General features: G+C 39.1%; 1 protein-coding gene across 7 annotated transcripts in view; it reads right to left on the bottom strand.

Moving 5' to 3' along the window:
- pclob (piccolo presynaptic cytomatrix protein b) overlaps positions 1–15,695 on the bottom strand; it is a 62,625-nt gene that overhangs the window by 34,011 nt on the left and 12,919 nt on the right. For all 7 annotated transcript variants that reach the window (XM_069162162.1, XM_069162165.1, XM_069162164.1 and 4 more), the window contains exons 10-12: positions 14,283–15,557; positions 12,545–13,699; positions 254–1,201 (exon numbers count right to left, since the gene is read on the bottom strand). In XM_069162162.1, coding sequence (XP_069018263.1) covers positions 254–1,201; positions 12,545–13,699; positions 14,283–15,557 — 3,378 coding nt within the window. The remainder of the gene's footprint in view (positions 1–253; positions 1,202–12,544; positions 13,700–14,282; positions 15,558–15,695) is intronic.

Below are 15,695 nucleotides of genomic sequence, written 5' to 3'. Positions count from 1 at the left end.
CAAAAATTCTATAACTTGTGTGAACAACATTTTTTTTTTTCCAAAAGCAGGCTTACATGCTTTCAACATTGGTAATCATTAAGTAAATTTGAATGAATATAGGGAATCTATATCTATATCTGTGCTTGCAATAATTACAGAATGGCTCTGCATAGTATCTAATCTTTTTTTTTTTAACAATTTAAATATTATCATGTTTAATTGATCATTTGTCAATACAATAATTATTTAAATAAATATAATTATTTCTTACTTTTATTACAATGCTTTTTGTAGATACTGGTTGCGTCTCCGAAACTGAGGTGATGTCTGTAATTTTTGCAACTGACTTATGAGCCAATTCTTTGCTGTCAGCTGCTACGACTGGTTCTGCTTCCAATCCCAGCTGTTCTTCTTGTGACTTTGGTTGTGCCTCAACTTGCTGCAAAAATTTTGTTGGCTTTGTCAGTTTGATGTGATCATCAGGCTGTACCTCCTTAATAATCTTCTTTGGGACAGACAGCTCTGGCTTTGTTCCAGTTTCTGGAACAGCTCCTGGCGCTACAACCTCTGCAGCAATGGGGGATGTGGGTGCAACTGTAGCCTCAGTCACTGGAAGAGAGGAAGCTGTAGCTACTCCTGCCTCAGCTTTGACTTCTATAAGATCAGGTTTAGACTCTGGAGCTTCAGGCAATTCTGTCACACTGATTTCCATTTTCATTGCTTCTTCTTTCTTTTCCATGGCTATAGTCTTGGGAACATCTGTCTTTGGCACTTCAACTTTTGGTGTTACCTCTGTCTGTTGCACAGGGGCCATAGCAGGTATAAAGGGTTCTGCTGTGGATGCTTCCAAAGACTGTTTTTCTGCGCTAACATGTGAAACCTTTGCTGTTGTGGGTATGAGTGTCGTCTCGAGCTCAACTTGTGAAGAAGCTGCTGTAGCCATGGCTTCCATCTTGACAGATGTAGCTTCTACCTTTGCTTTTGGGGTCGGAACTGTTGGTACTGCCTCGACAGTGGCAGGTACAGGCTGTAATTTTGCAGCTCCAGGTATGGGCTCTCCCTTTGTGGGGGCAGTTTTGGACTCTGCCTTTTTGGTTGCAGGTGTGGCCTGGGTGTCTGGCTTGGCAGGTACAGGTGAAGGTTGAGGAATTTTTCCTGAGTCTCCCAGCTGTCCTGACAAAGCCCTTTGAGTCTGACAGTTCAAACACAGCCATTCCTTCTGTAATCAAACAAACAAACACAACATAAAATTAGAAAACTTTTAGGCCCAATGAATATTTTTTTGGGTGTTTTTTTACATTGCTGCTGATTTAAAAAAGTAAATGATACATTAACATTAAGCACTTCATTCATGCTTCACATCTGTGGTTGTTTCATCAGCTGCTTGCCTACCAGCTACTCTAATTAGTAACATACAATAATACTTATACGGCTGGCCAGCATAGCCATGGCTTTTGAAGCCTGATACTTTTTGCTATCGCTAAGTTTTGGTATGTGAGGATACCAAGATTAGTTCTCTCTACAGTATTTTTGTTGCTACTCCAAAAAACAGCGTTTATGCCTGTGACAGTCAGTCAAAAGTGGGCACATGTGCACTGTCCCACCAGGCTTAATTCAGGATTACAAACTTAATAAATTGTTAATAAATATCTGAGTAAATAAATTTGTTTTTCAATTTTTAATCACATTTGTATTAATTAGAATGAAATTACACATATTGAAATAGATTGCTCAATGGTTGCCACCTAAGCTACTGAACACAACACATTTTTATCCTGGTCCCACCTCCATTTAATACAAATACATTAGTGTACAAAGGGCACAGAAAAAGTACCCTAAAATCAAACCAATGAAACAATGGGAATCATGAGTATTGAGATTATATTGTCTAGCCAAACAACACATCACACAGAGATGCTGTCCAGGTATATATTTCATGTTAAAACTATAAATATTGTCTAATTGTAAGAGAAGAGAGCCACTCTATTCCAGTATTTAAAAAAAAGAAAAGGCATTCTACCAGGACTAATGTATGTTATCGATGCAAGAGGAACTGATAGCTCTGACATTTTTCAACTTCTTTATGTAAAGAGAACACTGTTTTCAATATATTTCTGTACATGACTTTCTGTCAGTCTTCTACTGGAGACTCGGTAAAACAAGCATAAAATAAATAATAATTCACATACTGTATTTCAAACTCACTGTGACATACTGATAATCAGCACAGTAATTGATAATGATTTTGTTTCACAAGTATTTAGCAAAGTACTGCAATGAAATCAATCAGAGTGAACAATCCAACAGTACAGAGAACCCAATCAATGTTTAGTGTACATTGTTGTGAAAAATACCCATAACTTGTCCTGATGGCCTCAGTGTGTGTGTCTTACTGTTTCTCTTTTCTCTCCTGTGAACCCACTGACTGTTGTGCTTAAAATGTTTAATCCATATATGTTAAAACAATGGGCTTGGACCTCTCTTATCGGCACTCTTGGCTGTATTCAGAGCTTGTTTCAATGGTAAAGCTACAGTTAAAGCAAACCCTCAAAAGTAGCCTAACCAGGAGATGGATAGAAACCGTTTTCATTATAACAACATACCCACAACTGCTTTGGAGGAGGAAACTTTACAACATTAGGTCTTTACTGAAGTATTTAACATTTTTGGACCACGGACAAAAACAAACATGCAACAAATTTTTTTTTTAAAACTTTGTTGTCTGAGTCTTTACATCAAAATATATTTTTTTTGACAAGTTTCAATTGTGTTTTTTAAGCTCATTTAGGTCTCACAACTTAAAAGATAAAAAAAGATGTATGGATGAAATATTAGTTAAAACAACTCTAACTGCATATTGCCATATGTGCCAACATGGCAATGAGGTAATGGATAATAACTCAGTTTTCACATTTCCAACTGCTCAACACGCGTATGACTTGTTATAGACCAAAATATGGTCAAATACAGCACAGTTTCTTATGCTGAGTAATACTAGAGCACTTGACGTAATATAATTCAGTCGTCAGCTCATGCAGCTGAAAATCTAAAGCATTTAGACATAAATATTTATCCTCAATACAATTGTTAATAAAGGCTTGCGATCCCCAATATTAACATGCTTACTCATATTATAATAGATCTTGCATCACTTGTTAGACAGCAATAAAAATGCTTACCTTGCAAAAGAGCTAATCACATTTTATATGGAATGCTATTACTTTAAAAAGGTAATCCTCTGAAGACATTTCCTATCACATCTAAGATCCATTAATGGACAGTTAAAGAGGAAAGGAAGGCATAGGCTGTCAATAGATAATGCAGTGTGTCTGTACTAGGAGCCTAGCAGACCAAATCACAGCAATGCGCCTGCCTCTGCAGAGCCAGGGAGAGCCGTTCTGTTACAGGATAGAGGGAGAGATTATAAACACAACACACACACACACACACACACACACACACACACACACACACACACACACACACACTGCGAAACACCATAAAGTTTTAGTTGCTTTGTGCATGAGATAACGTATTAGAAACTATACACACCGAGTACAACAATGGCTACATGTGCACACAGATGTTCATGCACTTTATACACAGAAGAAGTCTCTGGATGTGCGTCTAAACACGTATTTTGTTTTGGAGATTAGCACTAGTGCAGGATGCAGTGACAAAAATAAATAACATAGCTCAGGGGCTCGTGTGGAGTGGAATTGATGTAATCTATCCTCTGTCATACCAAGGCTTAGGCCTGCTCTTACTGCCAAGCTGTGCTGGACATTTCATCTTTGTTCCCATTAATAAGCCCACAGTATCACACTGCTAAGACTTCTTGACATTATACTCTTAATTAAAAGGACAATGCTGGAAGCACCTTTTAAATATGAACATATCATTTGAAGTCATGTGCACACTTTGTTCAACTAAAGGTTATTTTTGTTGTTTATACCTCCAAATTGCTAAATTATTTGACAAAGACTTGATATTTGCTATTAAAAAATATCAGCGTGAATCTACTGCAAACAGAGGACGACTGGAAGTATAACTGCTCATAATCGTAACTGTGGGCAGTAGTAACACTGCAAAAAATCAAAAGTATTAGCTGCATTGCTGTAAAATGTTTTCACTGACTGAGAAATATTCAAGTCAAACAGAAGTACAACTAATGAGAACTGTTATATTTACAGGCTTGATTAATAAAGTCATAACTAATGCAACACAGTGCTTAACTTAGGGGAAAACTGATACTGATGCGTCCAGTTTCTGTGATACTGAGATGCTTTTGCTCAGTAAGTTGTGGTTCAGTTAGCAGGACGATAATCCTATTTGTTCCCAGCAGTAACAAACAATACCTCATCAGCACAGTGCATGATGCTGATAATTGTGTAAACCAGTAAGTGATTTAACCCTCAATTTCATGTGATCCTATGCAGGCTCAACCTCAGTGTTGTTTACCTTTGAACACTAACTTATATAAGTCCACATAAAAAGATGCATTTTACAGAGGATGATTTATACTTCTATTTAGCAATTTAAGACACTGCTGTACATTGCATATAGTTCATCTGGAATACAGATAAATATGATACAGTTGAGGGCAGCACAGTGCCGGCAAGAAGGTTCCAGGTTCAAACCTCGGCCCTGTTCAGGATATAGCAGGTATAGATAATGGATGGATGGATGGATAATACAGTTGATTCCTATGGCTAATCCTTTTTTGTTACATGACAAACCTTTAACTCCCTGCATTCTGCCTTAAACATCTTTCAGCAATACAATCCCCACACATCCCTCTACTTCTCCTTCTCCTTCTCTGTGTGGCTTGCAGGATGTAATCACAGCTAACAAGGAACATGCCCCTGTTGCCTACGTATGCTAATCAGTAAAATCATGTCACCACCAAAGCCAGTGAGATGACAAATTAACAATCACAAACCCCAGCTCTTCCTGCTTGTCTGATCATCTTGTAGACCTGTTGCCCTGGCCTTATCTCATATGCATTGATGCTATCCTTATAGCTATGAGAATGACTTAAGTTATACCTGCATCAAATTTTCATTTGAAAGAAAACGCTATTTAAGAAAAAAAAAATCTATTCTTTCTTTGTAGATGAAAGCGTAGGATGTCGTCACCACAGTCTGAGACATTTGGAAAAAGCACAAATCTAATAAGTAATTCAGATTTAGTTGTGCATTTGGATGTAAAATAGATCAATTTCATAATTCCTCTAGGGAGACTGCTATGTAAATATTAGCAGTACGTATTTATACTCTTAACATGTCTATCATTGGACATTCCTCCCATTACTTAACCTTAAATTATTTTCACCCACTGAAGGTGATTGCACATTAAAATCAACACATATTAACAATGCATAGGTTGCTCAGAAGCTGCATGATTATTTACTGTATTCTTCCTCACCTGGAATCTAAATATAGCCGGGACCCTTTCAAGGTCATAATATAGAACAGTTCCAAGTCTCAGCATGTTAACTGACCTTTTTCAACCAAAGTGAAGAACTGACGGAGAGAAGCTGCAATATGCAAATGAAAAGTTGCACTTCTGCATTGTGTATTGTGCCAAACAAATCGGCAAAGATAAACATAAAAACACCACCGCTGCACTAACCTCGCATCTGTTAAATCATTTAACCTGCTACTTCTAAATCACAGCCAGAAAAACAAACAAAAAACCCCATCTCAGTCAACAAAAAATACGTAATCCCATCACATCCCCCTCCAGTGCCAGTCACTGCCTCACAGCCACACAGTCAGAGCTATGCATCAGTGCCACGGGGGTTGGAAAGTCGCCATCATCCTTTTGTCTAATTAAATCTGTTTTATGAGTAAAGATCAGCAGCTATGAGCAAAGAGCTGTGGGACAGGCTGCTCCACACGATTAGCCTATGAGCTGGATTACCGGACCCTCACAATGACAGCAGTCAGGCAATTATGCTCTTGACACTCAGGTTCGCTGCATTAAGGTAGATCTGGTGAGCATTATAAAGAAATGCCCGGTTCACTTTACTCAAAGCAAAAGACAGTATGCTTTTTATGCAACATTTTAAGAAAACAACCTGCATCAACCAGAGATTACATTCAACCTTTGAGATACCTTAATATACAATTTAAATACTGAAATGTGTTTATTGGTCTTTATATTTTACGTACACATTTGGCACATTCCTCCATGCATGGTAACTGACAAAGGGGATACATATTGTTAACTATGAGTGGAGGTATGACAGATGTGTGAGGCAACAAAGACATTGTAAATCAAACAAATCAAAATTGAATGCAAATGGTCAAACAGATATCAAACTGATCCAAACAGGATAGATATGTCACTCATGTATTTCCACACAAATGAATAATTTTAGTAAAATAGATATTATTTGTACACCTGTCGCCAGGTATCCGTTCACATTTAATGCTAGCTGGATAGAAAGGGTGGTCTTTTGGCTATGGACTACATCACTATTTCTCAACCTCACTTTCAGAGCTTTACTGCCTTTGCTATTGGAGCTGGTAAGGTTCATATTGATTTTCTGGCAGATGCCTTTGGCACAAGCCGTAGCCTGCTAATATACTTGGCTTTCAGCAGCCCCCACAGAGCAGGGCTCCACATAAATCAAGCCCTCTGATAAAAGAGAATGTTGACCTACTAATCTGTAATAAGCAGATTGCTTCTTTCTAAAGGCAAGGAAATGCACCAATGTTTCTTTTTTCCAGTCTGCATCAGCAAACTTCCCTTTGATTGAAGGATGCAATGGGACGAAGATTGGCAGAGGAGTCAGTGCGAGGGTGTGGCATGAATAGAGGGCAAAGACACTATAAAAATGCGAGAGAGTCTGAGATACATTAACAGAGCTGAACCTCTTCAGGGAGGTTCCGCTCCTTCTTTACTGACAAAGAGCCGCGACATACAGTGTATTAAAATAGCAACATGGATCCTTTTCAGGAAAATCACTGCCGCAAGAGGGATAAGTGTCACAGCCTTATGAATATCATGAAACATTGAATACAATTTATTCTCTCAAAAGCAAATAGAGTGACACAGTAATTTCCAATAAAAAAACAGAGTAGTGGCAATGAATAAATACAACATTGATGTCATTATTCACAATAATATAAGACAATTCAAGACTGTTTCATTGTCATCAAGCATGAACTTCAATTTTAGTACGACTAGCCTGAGTGTACCCTCTAAAAGAGTCTCTGATAAAAGATAAGGTATGCAGCAGGTAGGCTGTGCTTGGTCTCTCCTCAGTCTGACTATTTTTAACGCTGTCACTAGGTGCACCCGGGGGTGTCTCCTTATTGTGGAGCCAAAAATCTTTGGTTGCCTGGTTTACAACTGAACACATCTTGCACAGATCAGGGCCCTTTTCCCCAAAACAATCTTAAGAATTAATATGGCTGTAAATTCCTCTGAATTCATTTTTAGCCTTCCTAAATTTAAGAAAAATGCATCAAAGCATTAGAACTGAAGAAGCTCTTAAAAAAGATTGCAGATTAACGAGTACCTCCAAACCACGTATAGGGCGACTAATAGCACCTAGAGATGCAGTGGAACCTTCAGCAGTAACCATTAACCACAGCTTTTATTCATGTCTTTTAAATGTAATACTTTTTATCCTGAGCTCAAATTGACTTCATAAACTAAGTGATATAAAATCAGAAATGTTTAAATTAAAAAACAAAACTACACTGACATAAATACATACAAATGAACAGAAAAACTGCTTAGTGAAATTAATCTACCAGTTTCTGTCATCTTCTTGCTCTTCTCATCTACAGACATGCCTCCGTTATGCAAATATAATTTGCATGTCAGTCAACTAGCCAAAGGATACATATGACATTAATCATACTCAACTCTATAGATTCAAAAGACTCACCAATGAAGTTTTCTCTTCCTACTGAACGTAAACCAGAAACACCCAACTGCCCCCCTGACGTTTTAGTTTGACAGATTTTTGGAATGTTGTGAGTTGTTTACTCATTCATTTTGACAAGGCTGCAAAGTACTGCTTTGATTAAAATAGAGTTAGCATTGCTGTGCTTCATTTCTGCAATAATATGTGAAAAATTGCAATAAATGTGAATCTGAAGATTTTTGTTTTAAATCAGGTTCAATTGGAGTGTTCACTGACTGGTTGTTATAAGGCTGTTGTTTACTTATTAATTTACAGTTTTGATTAGGCAGAAGTAAAAATATGAATTTTTTCTGGAGTTTCCAATCTTAATCTGGCTTGATGATGGGGAGATGGAGACAGGTTGAATTTTCTCCCTTATCCATCAAGCTCAAGATTGTTCATTTTAGTTTTACAGTTATAAAGTTGTTACTGACTAAATGTGTGGTAAATAAATCTCTGCAGCCAATAAACAACCGCATGATCGATACAGAGTCCTTAGCTCCATCAAAATGTGTTAGAAAATTAAGATTTTACTGTAAATTAAGCTCCCATCTGGGAGGTTATTTTTTTCTGTTCTCTCCAGTTTGAAATTGAATGTAAATATGCCTTGTCCACCCAAAACAGCCAGGCACTCCACTGTTCAAAGTAGCATCAGCTTCATGCAGCAGCTAAAACAATCAAAGTTTGCTGTCATAAACCGACTTCCAATATTAATCACCAAGGGGAGCAAACTATATCTGTGTTGTTTACAACACACGAAGTATATATTTCAAAGGGTTAAATGTGTCATTCCTTTAAAATGTATCCATCTTTTTCTTCAACACCAGGGACAGTTCCTACACAAATTCAATTTGATCATGAAAATGTTTGTAGAAAATACTCTTAACGTCTAACACTGATCATTATCAATATTGTCCAAAGGGCCCCTGGTGTGTTTAAAGAATATACAAACGTTGGGGCTAATTAAAAGACTAAAAAAGTGTCACATTTAAGGTTCAAGGGCACTCTCTGCTAGGCCTGTATATCAGAGATAAAGCAACTTTTTTCAACTTTGTAGTATTTTTCAATGAATCTCAGTGCCTTTTTCTTTTAATATATTTTTTTTTTTATTATTTCTGGCTTTACAAATAACACAAGTCCAAAATGCTGGGAGCCATAAACACTACAGTTACTGTATACAGTATGCACCTTAACTACTGGGCAAAAGGGACACTTTCTGCCTGCCCATACCCATTTCATATATTCCCAGGGCTTAGAAAATTCTGAAAGTGGTAAAACACAGAACAAACAATGTGCTGTTGAGAAGAAAAGAATGTTGAGGTCTACATAATTTTTTTTCTATTGTCATTAGGTCTTCCAAACTCAGCTTCATTAAACGTAATATGTTTGAAAAAATACCTGGATGAAAAGTCAATTAAACTCATCATTTCTATAAATGAATGAAAAGTGAGGAAAAAAAATTGAATTTACATAGAGACAATACATTTATTATTTGCATACCTTTACCTTTACGTACCTTTTAACATACAATGGCCAAAGTTTCAAATATAATTGGACAGATAACCATGATGTTAAAAAAAACAATCGTCCAATGGGTTTTGATGTTTTTGGCTAAAGTCACAACTCTTCCTTTTTCTTTTAGTGTATTTCTGCAAAGTGCAACCTGGCCTCTCTGCTCTAATGGTGAATACTCTGAGGTAATGGTCAGGACATGTCATGATTGTTGACAAAGAAAATGTACATCCCCCAGCTCTTTTGTGCTTAAAGTAATGTTGAAAACCTGAGAAATATTTAGAAACAATTATTGGCCAAGTATACAATTACTTTTGAACCCTTGCAATTTGGGCACCATGTGTTTAAAAGGAGTATATCTCACACACACAGCTCAAACTCAAATTAAAGCTGAGAGTTGGAATTTGAATGTAGTAATCTCAACAAACTCCCCAAAGCTGCCTTGCCTTGAATGGAAGTCAGAATTCTTCCAATGCTTCTGATTAAATGCTAAGACAAAAAATTGTCAGGGTTTTGTACTAGAAAAACTGAGCAATAACATTTATTTTAAGCCAGAGATATAGCCACATGGTGGCATGTTAAAAAAAAAAGACTGAGGAATTATCATTCATACTGACTCGTCTGTTACACAAAGCTTTAGCTGGCAAAGCATGACACACGTGTGCCCTACCTATCAGAAAGCAGTCACTCCTAGGCTTTAATGGCATCAGCTGAAGCAGAACAGGCAACAGGAACAATGGATTGACTTGCTGCTAGCACTCACTTTGCCTAAAGCAGCCTCCTCTTCTTTCAGACCTTACAAGGTCTCTTTTTTATATTTTAAAAAGAGACACTTCTGGCCTCCAACTAAAAAAAGCCACACACATGCATGATAGAGAGCTGACATGCACGGCCACTTTGGATACAGCAGGTCATGGGACAGCAGTGGCTGCTCATCCTGTCCAGTTGTTTGGGGGCCACGCTATTCCTGTGCTCCTCAGCTATTAAAAGGAATGAATCTATGTTGTAAACACAGCATCCGTCATTTATGCTTATCCCTTCCCCCATCCCTCCACAACCCTTAGGCTCTCCCTCCTCTCTGGTGTCAACAACAAATATGAGATGTGTCAATTACATAAGAGGCACATCTTTTCCAGTGCTATTTTTCCATAATAACCTGCCATTTGGGCTGAGCGCGTGGTAATCTGAAAACAAACTAAAGGCAGAAATAAAGAAAGAAGTCTGGGGGAACATTATTCTTATTCTCATGGAAGCAACTGTCAGCCAGAAACATTTTATCTTTCATAGAAAGCAGGAATGATAGAAAGCAGGTCACATTATTTCAATAAATGCATGTTACATTGTTGGGATCTGACAAAACAAAAAATTTTGACTGCAAAAAATTAATCTCACAGGGAAATTTGAGCTGTTCAGACAAATAAAAAAAACTGATGTGGAGAGAAAAGTATTAATTCACCTCACATATAGGATATTACAAGGCAAGGGGACACAGCGTTGCATTCAACCACAACCTGCATGTGTGGTGAAGTCATAGTTACATGTGTTTTATTGCCACCCACATTAAATTAAGGGAAAATTTTTGAATTACATGGAGCCACTGATCCGTGACAGAGCAGATGGCCTGAAAAAAAAATGTCTGCTGTTCTAACGTACTTCATTGTGTTGTGTCGGACTTAATCCGTTTCACCTCTACTTATTGGCATATCACAGGGCTTTGCCATCTCAAATCTCTCACGGGGGTTGGAGATTCCCTGGTCCCTGGTCTCCGATGGCAACAGATCCCATCTCGCTAATGCTGTTGCACAACCCTCAATCACTTTAATACATGCTCAGTGCAGCCAGTCTGCTGGAGCACTCTTCTCATGAGCAGTTATGTAATAACTCTGGCCTCTCCAGTGGAGAGATAGCCTCAACAGTAAGCTACCATGCAGCCTATGTTTTGGTATGTTTTGTCTGAGATCTCTCAAAGTAGGTCATTATCTCAAAGATTAAGACATGTTACATTAAATGCACACATACCACTGTTAAAAGTCTGTCTTAAATTTTAACTGCTGTGTCACCTTCATCTAATATATCACCACACTTGTAATTCAAGTTCTTTGTCAAGAAAATCAAACAGTAGAGCAGAACTCAGCCTCTTGTGTGCTGTACTTTCAATAGCAATAAAAAGACTGCATAACAGTCATTTGTATAGTTTGTCCACCCTTCCCGTCACAGAGGAATATTCCACATAGTATAGAGACAAAAAAGATGCTGTGTGCAGCTTGCACACTCCAATTCAAAAAGTGTGCTTGACTGCATAAGAATCAACAAGAAACAGCAGGTTTAATAAAAAGTATACTAAGTTATGACATTAACAAATATTGCTTGGGTAAGAACTATCAATACAACATTCATAATCTGTAAAAATACTGATGTTATTTATATACTCAGATGCCCATGTGGCAAGAACAAACAGAGAAAGCTCCTATATTACATATTACAGAACATAGGACTTCTGACATGAAAGAAACCATGTCCCAACAGCACTGACTGAACATGTTCATATTTCTCCAAGTGGCAATGACATCAGGCCAAAAAAAACAACAACTAACCCTATTCCAGTGAGGAGCATATTACACATTGAACACAATGAAAGTATCTTCATGATTAGTTTTCTTCAGGTACATTGGCCTTCATTCAATAGTCACCATATCCCCAACCAACAATATCTCCAGACTTCTTTTTTTTTAATTGAAATAAGATGTACTGTGTGCTTTCTGTCCTTTGTATTTAACTACAGTGTCAGTTGAATGTGCTTGTTTCATGTGACTGATGCATAACAATGTAAATGTCTGACTGTTGTTGAGACATGTGCATATGAGTTAACTCTGCCCCTTCTCTGTCTCTCTGGAGCGCCCTCATTCATGGTTGGCTGCTCGGTAGCAGAACTGAATACTAAAAAGTGGTACTCATGTCAAAGTAATACAAATAACACCAAGTCATAATAATCATTCCTGTCAATTGAACACACAGCGACTCGATGGGCAAAATGGCAGGTTTTAAGCTGGAAATCATAATGAAAACATTTTCAAGGCCAAATTTTAAAACAACTGAGAGTTTAAGAATTAAATGTATTGTACTTACCACTGCTGTATGAGGCATGGGGTTAAATCCACAAAGATTGCAGACAGTGTTCTTGCATTCAGTACAAGTGTTGTAATTGGGAGGATCCTTGGAGCCCACGTTGAGCTCGACCTTGCAGAGTGGACAGGTGGACACTTCTGTGGATTTTGGAAGCTCTGGTGCAGCTTTCTCCACTTTGGCCTGAGCAGATGGAGTAGGCTTGGCCTGTTGTGGTGGCTCTGATTTCTGGGCAGCAGCTGGTTTAGTATCCTTTGCAGGTAATGGTTTAGGAGAAGCTGGCGGTGTGGGCTCAGATTTCTGTGCAGCAAGTGGTTTGGTATCCTTTGCTGGTAATGGTTTAGGAGAAGCTGGTGGTGTGGGCCCTGATTTCTGTGCAGCAGGTAGTTTGGTATCCTTTGCAGGGGGCATCTTAGGAGAAACTGGAGGTGTTGTTTTAGGAGAGACGGCTGTGGTGGACATCTTTCGTGGAGTTGGTGGTGTAGTTTTAGGTTCATCCTGGACAGCTGAGGTAATTAAAGTCGATGCAGAGCTTAAGAAAGATGACCCAAACCCAAACATCTTTCCTGTCACTGACTCAGCAGGTTTTGTAGCGGTCGGCTGTGTTTTCGGGGCACCAAAGCCAAAAAAGCCTCCTGACTCCTGTTTAGCAGGCTGAGCTGCTGGTGGTGCAGATTTAGCAGGAGGGGTCACAGATTTTGAGGGCTGTTGTGGTAGTTTGCCAGCTTCTTGCTTTACAGCACCTGGCTTTACTTCTGGCTTTGTAGTTTTGGGGACCTGCATTTGTGGAGGTTTTCCAACAGGTTGCTGCTGGCCAGTCCCATCCTGAGCTTGTCCTTGTTCAGTACCTGACAACACCGGTGTCTTTTGGACAGAATCCCGTCGTGGTGCGTCCTTCTTTTGGACAGCAGTTGGCACTGGGGCCTCAGCTTTGATGGTTTCTTTTTTGAGTAGAGTTGTTTGAGTGACTTCTTTCTGGGCATCTGTATTTTCTGCAGGCTTCTTCTGGACAAATGGAGGCATGGCCTTCTGTTCAGAGGGAGGAGGTATAGGACCCTTGCTTAGCAAGGGTTGTGGTTTCACTACAGCAGGCGCACGGGGTTCAGATTCTGCAAGGGCTCTCTTCATCTGGCAGTTTAGACAAAGCCATTCCTTCACCTGCAACAAGTGCAAGGGAATGCATAAATTAATGTTGAAAAAACAAGACACAACACTGTTTTGACAGAAAAGTGACATAGAGATGATTTTACTGGACAAGTTTAAAATGATTTCATCACAAACAATGCAGAGTGGAGAGGGTATTCAACTACTTCAAGCATCTTATTGTCATATGTATTGATTCAAAGGCAATTAGTTCATACAATATATAATCATGTTGATTGTGAAATAATACTTGTTGATTCTTAGTCAATAGCAAAGGATTGTTGTGGTATTCAATTATAGCTTAATTTGGCAGTAGTTACAATGGGCTTGAGAATTACAAGAACATTAAAATTACTACAAAATTGTCAACCTACAGATCATTAAACACTATTACTTGCTACAGCAAATAATGAATTGTTGCTGCAGGGATGATAAATCATAAAACAAAACATTTTATTTAAATTTGGATTTAAATCACATTTCATGGGGTTTTGTCCAAATTTAAGTTAAATTTAAATCAATCACTGAATAAATAGAGAATGTCAAATCAAAGCTCTCAAATTAAAGCAATGCAACAATTGTGGGCACAGTGACTTACCTCGGACACATTTGACATTGGACTAAATCCACACTGGTTGCAGACAGTGGTCTTGCATTCTGTGCAAGTGTTGTAGTTTGAAGGATCTGCGGACCCCACGCTGAGTTTGACCTTACAGAGTGGACAGATGGACGGCTCTGCTTTTGAAGCACCTTGGGTGTCTGTTGATACCTTGGGGAGCTCTGATACAGCATTGTCCACTTTGGCTTGTACTGCTGATGGAGTCTTATCCTGCTGTGCTTTTTCTGGTTTCTTCTCCTCAGTTTTCTGGACTGCAGGTGGTTTGGTATCCTTTGCAGGTAATGGTTTAGGAGAAGCTGGCGGTGCAGGCTCTGATTTTTGTGCAGCAGGTGGTTTGGTATCCTTTGCAGGTAATTGTTTAGGAGAAGCTGGCGGTGTGGGCTCAGAATTTTGTGCAGCAGGTGGTTTGGTATCCTTTGCAGGTAATGGTTTAGGAGAAGCTGGTGGTGTGGGCCCTGATTTCTGTGCAGCAGGTAGTTTGGTATCCTTTGCAGGGGGCATCTTAGGAGAAACTGGAGGTGTCGTTTTAGGAGAGATGGCTGTGGTGGACATCTTTCGTGGAGTAGGTGGTGTAGTTTTAGGTTCATCCTGGACAGCTGAGGTTATCAAAGTCGATGCAGAGCTTAAGAAAGACGACCCAAAGCCAAACATCTTTCCTGTCACTGACTCAGAAGGTTTTGCTGCAGTAGGCTGTGTTTTAGGTCCGCCAAAGCCAAAGAAGCTTCCTGACTCCTGTTTAGCAGGCTGAGCTGCTGGTGGTGCAGATTTGGCCGGAGTGGTCCCAGCCTTTGGAGGCTGTTGAAGGGGTGGCTGTCTTGCCTCTGGACCTGGTGGTGGAGCAAACTTAGAAGGAGGCTGAACTTGTGAAGTCTGTTGCTGAGGTGCACCAGGCTGTCCTTTGGGTGTCTCTGCAGAAGGCTTTTGTGAAGCCGGTGACACATCAGTCTTTGAGATAGTGGGTAAATCAGTTTTGTCAGGCAATGAAGCAGCTGTAGGGGAAACTTTTTTTGTTGGTACACTAATGGCTGGGGAATCTGTTTTGTTGGCTGTAGCAATGTTAACAAGCTCAGTTTTGGGTGCGCCTGGCTTAGGAATGTCTTCTTGAGTAGCTGACACTGGGATTTCTTTTGTCTGTGGGGGGGCAGGGACCTCTTTGCTTGGTGAAGGTTGTGGAATTATCATGGGGAGGCCTGGAGGTTCAGAAGCTCCAAGTGCTCTCTGCATCTGGCAGTTGAGACACAGCCATTCTTTCACCTGAAATGCAAATACAAAACACAAGTAAGTCAGGAGTTAGTTATTAATAATTAACTAAATTTTATTTTTTATTTTTGGACAATCTATGGTCTAAAACAAGTAATGTGTTTCACATTTCTGATCCTTTAAAAGGAGACA

Source organism: Embiotoca jacksoni, unplaced genomic scaffold (assembly GCF_022577435.1).
Source record: "Embiotoca jacksoni isolate LCO1_2020_lvr unplaced genomic scaffold, fEmbJac1.0.p SCAF_3, whole genome shotgun sequence".
Classification (NCBI taxonomy): domain Eukaryota; kingdom Metazoa; phylum Chordata; class Actinopteri; family Embiotocidae; genus Embiotoca; species Embiotoca jacksoni.
The sequence above is the reverse complement of the archived record's forward strand: the minus strand, read 5'-3'. Positions and strand labels throughout refer to the sequence as shown.